Raw genomic sequence first — 11,102 nt, 5'->3', positions numbered from 1 at the left:
GATCTAGGAAAAGAACCCTCATTTCATGTTGGGGAGCCCAGTAGGGAGGAACAGGCATCCAGGCTTGAGAACTGGGGAGCTGTGCCTCCCCCTCCCCCCGCCTCCCAGCTCAGGTTCTACAGAGAAGGGGGTACCAGACACAGCGAGGCCAGCAGGCTGCCGTGGCCCATGACCGGTATGGAAAGGACAAACTTGTCAGGTGTCTACAGACGCCCTTGAGCCCAGGAAGGCTGCCCCTCCCCCACAGGCTGCCTTTGAAAGGAGCTGTTAAACTCAGAAACCCCGACCTCAGAATTTCATGTCCCAGCTGGAGGGGCCTCAGAGAGCCAAGGTCCGCCCACCCTTCAGGCCCAAGTGCTCAAGCCGGCCCCCACCTCCACTTGAGCCCCGCCAGGAACTGGGGTCTCACCCTCTGACTTTGGTCATTCACCCAGAGGGTCTGGCAGGAGGGGTCTCCAGGGTAGGGCAGCATGGGGGCGCACGCTGGGGTTGGTCTTTTCTACTCTCTGAAGGAGCCCCCTCCCCATTTGCACAGGGGCTTCACAGTGCTGTTGAGGAGAAAATTCATGGCAGGAATCGTTTCTTCTCTGGACCCAGCACCCAGGCTCCTGCAGGCCTCCCAGCGAAGGGACAGCCCTTCCCCAATCTGACCCCTGCCACCCGGTTAGGAGGCCTGTGATGGTTACCCCCCCCCCATCAAGGTTAAGTGACTGACATTAGGGTCCAGTTTTGGTCCTTCACTCCCCTCACCTCTGCCCCCCCCACCTGGCTCCCCCAGCCACAAAGGTGGAATGAAGGGGCCCTGGCTACGCCAGGATCCGCGACCCCTCCCATTCTTCCATCCTAGGCTTCTTCACCACCCACAGCCCTTCCGGGGCGAGGGGCACACCTCCCCTCGGAGCCTGGGGCTTTGGGGGCAACCCTGGACGCACAGGATCCCAATGGGCAGGAAGGGCAGAAGCTGCCCGCTTGTCAGAACCTCACGCCTCCCCATCCTGATGTCACATCCTGGGCCACTCGGCGGCCTCAGCCTCCTGCCACGCGGGCAGAAACGGCGCAGGCCTGTCTCCCGCTGGCCCAGGAGCACTGCCCGCCTTGCTGGCCCCATACGTCAGGCACTGGCCGGCAGGGTGGGGTTAACAGGAGCACGGACGGTGGGCAGCCAGAGGCCTGAAGGCTTCCTTTCAGGGGGCTGGGCGAGTGGGCGGGAGGGGGCAGCTAGGGTTGGGTACCCCACCGAGTGCCAGAGCAGCTCAGATGGGGGAGGCGTGATGACCTCACAGGGGCATTTTGTGAGTGGCTTCGGGAGCAAGGCGGGCCCTGTCCTCCCCATTCCACACCCGGAGCGGAAGTCAGGGCCCCCCCAGGGAACTTCCCCGCCTCCAGACACGGTGTGGCCAGGATCCAGCGGGTAAGTGTTCATTCAAAGAGCATTTCCTCGCCCTTCGGACACCTGGGGTGGCCGCTCCCCCCAACCAACACACACTGAATGAAGGGGCCACCCACTAGCCTCCCGCAGGAAGCTCACTGCACCACACCGGCTGGTAGAAAAGAGAACAAGTCACGTAGTTTATTTGGAATGGACACTTTGATTATATATATATATATATATATATATATATATACACACACACATATATATATGTATATATATTAAGACAGATGGTTTTAACACAAATACCATCAAAATAAATACATAGATAGTCCAATAATTTAATGCACCCGCACAGCGGGGGCGAGGCTCCGCGGCTCCGCACGGGAGGGTCCTTCTCTGCCGGGCAGGGACGCAGCCCCGGCCTTTGTCCTCGCCGTGGTCAGTGGCTGGGCGCCGGCGGGGCTTCTGCAGCTCCGGGCATTCCCTGAGCTCCTGCCGGCGCGGCCCGCGTCCGGACCGACTCGTCCAGCGTGTGGCTCCTGTGGGGAGAGGGGGGAGGTTCAGGGAGCTGTGCCCGAGCCCCGTGGCTGAGCGAGCCGGGGTCCAGCCGGTGGGTCTCCCGAGGCCGGGACACGGAAGGGGCAAGCGACGGCTCCTGCCGCGCGCCCCAGCCGCGCCGCGTTGGCGAGGCCCTCAGTCCCCTCTCGACAGCGTTCCCTAGACGGGGCAGGACCTCCCCCCGACGTCCGAGGTCGACATCATCCTCCCCGAGGACCGCGTCCAACGGGCGGGCGGGCGGGCGGGCGGCACTCACCGCGGCGGCGCTCAGGGCGCGCGGGCCGTCCCGGCCTCGGGCTGCCCGACGGGCGCGGCGCGCTCCTGGCGGCTGCGGAAGTCCTGCAGGGCGCGGCGGTTCTGGAAGTCGATGAGCGCCAGCGTGATGGCCGCGTTCCAGCAGCTCTCGCCCGCGCAGCGGAAGTCGATCTCCTTGTGGTCGGTGGTGACGATGGTGAAATAGACGTACTTGCCCGTGCGCTCCACGCAGTCCACCTTGAGGATGGAGTGGAAGCGCAGCTCCTTGGGGCGCGCGCCGGGGCCGGTGGGGAACAGGCTCAGGCAGTCAGGGGTGAGCACGCCGCGCTTCTTCTTCCACAGCTGGAACAGGCTGTCGCTGCGCTTCTCCAGCTCGCCCTCGCGCAACACCTCTCCGGGGGTCTTCATGTTGGCCGCGTGCAGCTGGCAGATTCGAAAGCGCTCCGGCGGTGGTGGCCTCTGCAATGCGCCCCGGCGCCCCGGCACCGTCTTTATAGCGGCCCCGCCCCGCGCGCTCGGTCCGGCCCGCCCCGGGCACGCCCCCTCTCGGCCACGCCCCGCGCCCCCTTCCTGGGCCCAGCCCGCCCCGGTCCCCCCAGCCTGGCCACCCCGGGGCTGCGCGCCGCATCCCCACCCCGGGTCGCCGAGGTCGCCCCCTTCCCCTTGTGTGCAGCCCGCGCCCCCCTTCCCCGCTCCCCCGGCGCCCCAGCCCCGCGGCCCCGTGGGGCGACTCAATGGCCCCCACCCCGCCCCGGACGCCGGGCCCACGGAGGAATGCGCTGCGGCCCGCCCTGCCCGCGATGACTCACTGCCGGGGAGCCGCGGGAAGCGCCCGCGGCCGGGGACGGCCCGGGGCGCGGTGACGGCGGGGCCCAGACCCCCACCCTCCAGGCGCCCCGACACCCAGCCCTGACGTTCGTGGGGTAGATGCAGTCACGGCCCCAGTTCCTCCCACGCCCCCGGGGAGACCCTTCGGTGGCCCTGCCCCAGCCGGCCTTATCTCCCATCTTGCCACCCGCCGGCCGGCGCGCCTGGGACGACCTGCCCTCCCCCTGGTCGTCGGGCCGACCGGGAGAGCAGGTGTTCTGAACTTCAGTTTTCTCTTCCGTAAAATGGGGGACAGTAACACTTGTTGGATTAGGCAACACACGGAAAATGCTAGAACAGCTCCCCTTAGTGTTCAGTAAGTGTGAGGGCCGCTCCAGCTCCCTTCCCGGGGGCCTGTCCTGCTCCCCGGGCCCTCCTGGCGGCTGTACGTGGGGGGAGGGAGGACGCACCAGCGGACCCGCCAGAGGTACTGGAGCCGAGGGGGCGCGGAGCGCGCTGGTGCGTGGGGAGCACAGGGGTTTCGGCCTGGGCCGGGGCGGGGGCGGCTGAGTCATGCCCTGCCAGCAGGACAAGTCTTTATTTACCCTCTTCCTTTAAAGGGTTTAGTAGGAGCAGGAAGTGATCGCTGGATCCTCCAGGGTTCCCGGGGCGGGTGGGGGGGAGCCGGCAGAAGGGAATCTGTGGGGGCCCCAGCCGCTCCAGGGCCAGCACCTTCCAACACCCCACCGTGCTGTGACCTGGGCAGGTGACGCGAAGCAAGGGGAGCAAAGAGGGCTCGAGTCCGTTGGGGCTGTGAGAGCCACGCCCCCTCCTGGTGCAAGATGGAAACGCAGGTACCCTGGTTCAAAAAGTATTAATGGTATTTTCAGAACTGTGAAGGCAGAGCATAAAGCCTACGTGGGACCTTCGGGGTGCAGGCCCATCAGGCCGGCCGTGGAGCCAACCCTGCCCCACCTGCCCCCGCTCTGCGGCCTTGGGCAAGTCCCAACGCTGGCCCTTCAGGGTCACCGTGGGAAATGAGGTACACCTCTGGCTCAGATGAGTGGCTTGGGCCAGGCCAGGAGGATGGACACACCCACCTGTGTGTCCAGTACACCTGTCAGGGGTGTGGAAGAGGGTAGAGGGGTGCCCAGGACTCTGGCCTGCGGGAGGGAGCACAGGACAAGCATATAGGGATGCTGGTCAGTGTTGGGGGGGAGGGGCGGAGCTGGAATTGGCAGGCCCGTGGGCGGCAGGCCAGAGGGTGAAGGGAGCACAGGGTGGGTGGGTAGGGAGACAGATCTCCCCTCAAGACAACACAGGGCAGACTTATGAGGGGGTGAGCTCCCCATCACTACAGGGCATCCCAGCAGAGCTGGTAAAGGGGATTCCAGCATCGGGCAGGGTGAGACTGTTGACCCGCCTTCCCGCAGGCTCTCTATCCTGAGGGGGCCCTGGGCTGCCGGGGCCACGGGAGAGGCAGGCCAGGGGCCAGGCTGCTGCCTCTAGTGAGCCACTGTGAGCCCCCTGGGTGTCCAGCGCTCTGCCGGGACCCCTCCGAGGCCCACCAGCCCGTTTACCCCACCCGGGGGCCAGTCATTGGAACCTCAGGGCCAGGTAAACCACAGACACTCGGCACTGCTTAAGCACCTACTGTGTGCCTGTAGGCCTGGCTGGTGCTAGGACCCCGAGGAGAGGGGAGAAGGGAGAAGCCCTGCCTGCCCTGGGGAGTATGGGGTTGGGGCTGCGCAAGAGGACAGCTTGGAGGTCTCCATGGGGAGGGCGGGGTGCCACAGGGGGATTCCCATGGAGCCCAGGTGAGCGAGGCCCAAGGTGGGCATTCTTCCGGCCCCATTTCACAGACGTGGTAGTGGAGGCCCCAGGGAGGGCGGGGCAAGAGAGGCAGGAAGGGATGTGAGAGGCCTTGAAAACCAGGTGAGGCCAGGTGAGCTGCACGTCGCCATGCCCACCCAGCGCTCCTCTCTTTGTCCCCAATGGCCAGGCCTTTCTGGGGAGAGTCATTGGTGACCAATGACCTGGGGGGGGGGGGTCTGACAGGTGGGCATCCGCGGGAGCTGGGAAAGCAGGTCACAGGGGGTGGGGAGCCACTCTCCCTGGAGGATGGGGATGGGCTGGTGGGAATTCCCCCCAGGCAGCTTCACCACCAACGGCCCCTGACCCGGGGGGCCTGGAAACCCCTCCAGCCAGAGGCCCGTGGGCCGCCTACAGCTGCCTGGCCAAACCAGCAGGAACCCAGAGCAACGAGGGGACCCTGTCCATACCGCTGAAGCAGGGTCCCTCTGGAACATGAGGGGGAAGCAAAGTGCTGGCCTTGCAACGTGAGGATCTTTCGGGGGGACACCCCTGAGCCATTTGATAGCTAGGAGCCCAGAGGACCCACCAGGCTGGCTTCCCGCAGGGGACCGAGGCCCCCAGCGCGGATGCAGGCTGCACCCATAGCAGGCTGCGGCCCATCAGGGCGCCAGGCCAGGTTGGTGCTGGGGAGGGAGGAGCCCCAGCCTGAGGGTCAGGGGCCTGGCACCCTCTGAGAGGCCCATGTGGGCCCTGCTTTCTTCCTCAGGGTCACCCCATGAGGCGGGGGCCACTGGGTTGCTTTCTTGGTGTTTGCAAGGAACGGGTGGGGCTTCTCAGAGAAGTTAAGTGGCTCAGCAGAGGTCACCCGGCCCGCCAGTAGGATTCAAATTCATCCTACTGCATCCCGAGCCTGGGGGCAGGAACTAGCCTCTGCCTGAGGGACTGAGCAGGTTCTGGGCTGGGGATGTTTACTGGCTGCTTCTCAGACGGGGAAGGGCCAGCACGGGGGCTTGCCTCGAGACAGTGGCGTCAGAGAGCGTAGGTCTGAGCCAAGTTTACTAATATTTATCCAAAGGCCGCATCTGGGATTCACGCAGAGCCTAAGGGGACCCCCCCCACAAGCCCGTCCCACCAGGCAGACAAGAGACTGGTCCCCAGACATCCGGCTGGGGACACTTGTCATCCCTTCCAGCTGGGTGAGGATGTCAGGCAACTGGGGCAGAGAGAGGGCACCTCTTCGAAACTCCCCGAGTGAGGTCATTTCCCCAGCGGTGATGAGACCAGGCCCTCCAGGCTCTGGCCCAACCAGCCTGGCGAAAGGAAGATGAGGAAGCTGTGCATCAGGGCAGCCCCTGTGCCTGGGGCTTAATACCATGCTCTTCCTGTGGGTGGCAGTGCTCAGGGACAGCCCTGAGGATGGGTCCCCTGCTCCCGTGCCTGGAAGACCCCTCCTCCTGCCTCTTCCAGGAAGCCTTCTGGGATTGCCGGGGCACACTCTCGGGCCTGCTCCCGCCAACCATGTGACTGCCAGGTCTTGCAGTTCCATTGCCTGCTCTATGCAAGCCTGGGGAGGGCCCAGGGGAGGCCCCAGCTGCCTGGAGTTGCAGCACCTAAGAAGTGAGTGGCCTGATGTCACCTGACCTGAGCCCAACATAGCCCATTGGCCGTGGCCTGTGACTCAGGCCTGCCCTCAGTCCCTCTCCCCAAAGCTGCAGCCTGGGAAAAGTGAGATGTCCAAGGGCGGGAGGCAGGAGGCCTGTCCCCACCTGGTTCCAGGCTCTCACTGTCAGCCTAGCCTTGGTCTCTCAGGTTCATCCCTCTGTCTGGCTCCCTGAGCCCCTCAGCTGGAGTCCGACAGGCAGGCCCCACCTCACAAGGCGCTGGGGATCGAATGAGAAACAGTGACACACTACCCAGAGCGCCCTTCCCCTCCCTGGGTCCTGGCAAGCTCCCATTCATCCCTCAGTACCCTGCTCAGAAGTCACTACCAGCTCCTAAAATGCAGTGACAATGTCTTAGTCTTTGGGGCCCTCAGGGCCCAGCCTAGGCATTCGCGAAGTGTTTTTGGAAATGAGTGGACCTAAAAAGCATCTACCTCCCTGTCCAAGAGACCCAGCTCTCTGCTCAGAGCAACTGATGTTGGTGGAGACTGTTTGCTTGTCTGTGAAACCAGAACACCTCGAGGTGGGGTGGGGGACCTGGTGGCGGGGACAGGGTCAGGCTGGTCCAGGCCTGGGGGAGCTGAGAGGAGGGGTCTCTCCCATCGTCACAGAATGCGAAGGGGGTAGGGGAGCCAGCTGTCATTTCTGTCACTCAGCAGAGACTGCCCAGGGCCTGGTTCACGGGGACAAGGGACCTTTCTGGAATCTCGGATGAATGTATGAACAAAATACAGGAAAGGAGGGAGGGCGAGTGGGCAAGGCATGGCTGCCACCCTCTGGACGGTGCCCAGCCCTTGCAGCTGCCTAGGCTGTGTCATCATAGGACAGATAGGACATCTCGCTCCCGCCCACCCTGACCCCAGAGTCTGTGCAGCAGGTCTGGGGTGGGACCCTGTCACGTGTATTTTTTTTTCCTCTTCTTGGTCATGTGTATTTTTTTTTTCTTAAAAGATTTATTTATTTACTTATTTAGGCCGTGCTGCGCAGCATGCGGGATCTTAGTTCCTCAACCAGGCATCGAACCCGTGCCCCCTGCAGTGGAAGCATGGAGTCTTAACCACTGGACCGCCAGGGAAGTCCCTGTCATGTGTATTGTAATCAAGTTCTTTACTACTTTAAACATTTACCAAAAGAGTTACCAATTGTTGACATAAAAAGTAAAAAAATGGCTGAAGTAATTTCAAAGTTCTGAGTGCTCCTCTCTCACGACCCCACCTCAGGTCCACTCTTGATGCGGTTAAGTGACCTTTGATCCTTTTTATTGGGTTGGCCAAAATGTTCGTTTTTTTCCGTAAGATGGCTCTAGTAGCGCTTAGTTGTCTTTAACTGCATTCAAAACAACTTTGTTAGGTTGTATTGTGACAGCTATCATAGCGTGCATTTAAAAAAACACCAAAATTGGTGAATTTTTCTGTAGCCATTTTAATACTGAAGATGGAAGAAAAACACCATTTTCGGCGTCTTATGCTTTATTATTTCAAGAAAGGTAAAAACACAACTGAAAGGCATAAAATGATTTGTGCAGTGTATGGAGATGGTGCTGTGACTGATCAAACGTGTCAAAAGTGGTCTGTGAAGTTTCGTGGCGATTTCTCACTGGACGATGCTCCGCGGTCAGGTGGACCAGATGAAGTTGAGAGCGATCAAATCGAGACATTAATTTAGAACAAATCAATGTTATACCACGTGGGAGAGAGCCGACATACTCAAAATACCCAAATCAAGCGCTGAAAATCATCTGCACCAGCTTGGTTCTGTTCATCGCTTTGATGTCTGGGTTCCTCATAAGTTCAGCGAAGAAAACCTTGACCGCATTTCCCCATGCGATTCTCTACTGAAACGTAAGGAAAATGTTCCGTTTTTAAAACAAATTGTGACGGGCGATGAAAAGCGGATACTGTACGATAACGTGGAATGGAAGAGATCGTGGGGCAAGCGAAATGAACCACCACCAACCACACCAAAGGCCGGCTTTAATCCAAAGAAGGTGATGCTGTGTATAGGGTGCGAGTGGAAGGGAGTCCTCCATTATGGGCTCCTTGAGAACGCCAAACGATTAATTCCAACAAGTACCGCTCTCAATAGATGAAAAGTGTCCGAGCACTGGACGAAAAGTGTCCAGAATTAGTCAGCAGAAAACGCATAATCTTCCATCAGGATAACGCGAGAACGCATGTTTCTTTGATGACCAGGCAAAAACTGTTACAGCTAGGCTGGGAAGTTCTGATTCATCTGCTTTATTCACCAGACATTGCACCTTCGGATTTCCATTTATTTCGGTCTTTACAAAATTCCCTGAATGGAAAACATTTCAATTCACTGGAAGACTGTAAAAGGCACCTGGAATAGTTCTTTGCTCAAAAAGATAAAAAGCTTTGGGAAGATGGAATTATGAAGTTGCCTGAAAAACGGCAGAAGGTGATGGGATGAAACGGTGAATATGTTGTTCAATAAAGTTCTTGGTGAAAATGAAAAATGTGTTTTTACTCAAAAACCAAAGGAACTTTTTGGTCAACCCAATAAAAAAATGCATTGGCGTTTCCTCAAAAAATTAAGAACAGCATTGTCATGTGATCCAGCAATTCGACATCCAGGTCTGTCCCTAAAGGAAGTAAGCAGAGACGTGAAGAGATGGATGAACACCCGTGTTCCCAGCAGCCAAAGGTGGAAGCACGTGCCCATCCACGGATGAACGGATACACGAGACGCGGTCCATGTACACAACGGAGTATTAGCCTTAAAAAGGAAGGAAATCGTGACACAGGCTACAGTGTGGATGAGCCTTGGGGACATCACACTCAGTGAAATAAGCCAGACACAGAAGGACAAATTCTGTCTGATTCCACTCACACGAGGTCCCTGGAGTCATCAAATCCAGAGACAGGATGCAGGACGTTGGGGGCCAGGGGTTGGGGGAGGGGAGGGGAGGGGAGTGAGTGTTTCATGGGGACAGAGTGTCAGTTTGGGAAGGTGGAAAGTTCCGGAGATGGATGGTGGGGATGGCTGTACGATATCGTGAATGAACTTAATGCCACTGAGCTGGCTAAGCTGCTAGAAATGGTTAAGATGCTCAATTGCATGTAAGGTGTATTCTAGCACAACTCAGAAAATGTGAATATCCATGTCTGCACAGACATGAGCTTGCATTTTTAATCTGTTTGATAGAAAGGGAGACAGGTCTTATTTTCTTCTAGGTCGTGGGTGTCCCCCATGAGTCCGTCTCCCTTCCACCGGCCACACTCTGTCATCTAATCACCTCCTGTGCTGGGCCTCAGGCTGCAGTTCCGTGAACAATGTTGCCGGAGTGTCTGTGTGCCGCTGACCATACCCATATGTGCAGGGTTTCACCAGGACAGTTGGGAGGACATGAATTGCTGAGTTGAACGTGTCACAACTCTGACAAGATTGCCTGCCAACCAATCTACAGCCCTCCTGACAGGGTGCCCGTTTCCCCAAAGCTGGCCTAACAATAGATGCTCCGTATTACCAACTGTGGCCCAAACTGGGGGCCGGTCTCCACAGGCATTTCTCTGAGCCCCACGTGTCTGCCGTCTTTGCTCTTCACATGCTTGCGTCTGTCTGAAAAGCTTCTGTAGGGGCTGATGGTGGCCCTCCCCCAACAGATGTGTCTGTCTTCATCCCAGAACCTGTGAATGTGGCCTTATATAGTAAAAGAGTGAATAGGGTCCTACTCACATGAGGTACCCGGAGTTGTCATTCACAGAGACAGGAGGTAGGCGGTGGGGGCTGGGGGAGGGGAGGGGCGTGAGTGTTTAACGGGGACAGAGCATCAGTTTGGAAAGATGGAAAGTTCTGGAGATGGATGGAGGTGATGACCTTATATGGCAAAAGATGCGACTAAATTCACGACCTTGAGAGGAGGAGTTCCTCCTGGATTATCGAGGAGCTTGAATGCCAGCACACGTGTCCTCATCAGAGACACAGAAGAGGAGGCCACGCGACAACAGAGAGAAGCTGGAGGGACGTGGCCACAGCCCAGAGATGCCTGGAGCCCCAGAAGCTGGAAGGGGCAGGAGGATCCTTCCCTAGAGCTGCTGGAGGGAGCGTGGCCCTGCCAACACCTTGGTTTTGGATTTCTGGCCTCCAGAACCGTAGAAGTATAAGTTTCTCTTTGTTTTAAGCCACCCAGTTTGTGGTCAGTTGTTACAGCAGCCCCAGGACACTGATGCAGCCCCCAGGGAGTCTGGTGCTGGGCCTGCCCCGCCCTCCCATCCACACCTTCTCACCCTCCCCTGGGCCTGCAGCCCAGTCTGATGGCAGATGAGGACCAGACAAGAGTGATGGGGTTGTTAGCTGACCGTGGGTGGTGAGATCCAGGCTTCCCAGGGACCACCGGTGAGCTCTGAGCTGGGTTTTCAAGGATGAGTAGGAGTTCTCCACATCACCTGGTTTCCCCAGGCATAGACAAGGAGACGGAGCTCCTCGGATGTCTGGAAATCCAGATGGAAGTACTTCCTGGCCAGGAGGGGAGCCAGAGGCCAGGAGAGCAGGTTTGGGATGTTCAGAGGGGCCTGAGCCGGTGGGACTTGGGCAGGGGGTCCCCTCGGCCCCTCCTCTGGGTAGAGACTGTGCTTTCTTTGGACAATCAGCCCCTCGCCAGGCACCACAGT

At 59.1% G+C, this 11,102-nt stretch overlaps 1 protein-coding gene and 1 long non-coding RNA gene across 2 annotated transcripts; one reads left to right on the top strand and one right to left on the bottom strand.

Annotated features, from left to right (window-relative positions):
* Nucleotides 1–1,542: 1,542 nt before the first annotated feature.
* On the bottom strand, nt 1,543–2,705 carry PHLDA2 (pleckstrin homology like domain family A member 2). The gene is made up of 2 exons (XM_059070216.2): nt 2,190–2,705; nt 1,543–1,914 (listed from the first exon to the last, which is right to left on the bottom strand). Exon 1 carries the CDS (start codon nt 2,594–2,596, stop codon nt 2,201–2,203), a length of 396 nt encoding a protein of 131 aa, XP_058926199.1. The 5' UTR covers nt 2,597–2,705; the 3' UTR covers nt 1,543–1,914; nt 2,190–2,200.
* A 1,750-nt stretch (nt 2,706–4,455) lies between these two features.
* Nucleotides 4,456–7,649, top strand: LOC136794569 (uncharacterized). The gene is made up of 2 exons (XR_010841552.1): nt 4,456–4,612; nt 7,445–7,649. It is a non-coding gene; the product is annotated as an uncharacterized lncRNA (long non-coding RNA).
* The last annotated feature ends 3,453 nt before the right edge of the window (nt 7,650–11,102 follow it).

The sequence above is a fragment of the Kogia breviceps genome, chromosome 7 (assembly GCF_026419965.1).
Source record: "Kogia breviceps isolate mKogBre1 chromosome 7, mKogBre1 haplotype 1, whole genome shotgun sequence".
NCBI lineage: Eukaryota > Metazoa > Chordata > Mammalia > Artiodactyla > Physeteridae > Kogia > Kogia breviceps.
Note: the sequence above shows the minus strand (reverse complement) of the source record. Positions and strands in the feature narration are given on the sequence as shown.

What these genes read in the sequence shown, in the direction of transcription:
- PHLDA2 (XM_059070216.2), bottom strand. Translation starts at nt 2,596, where the DNA reads ATGAAGACCCCCGGAGAGGTGTTGCGCGAGGGCGAGCTGGAGAAGCGC.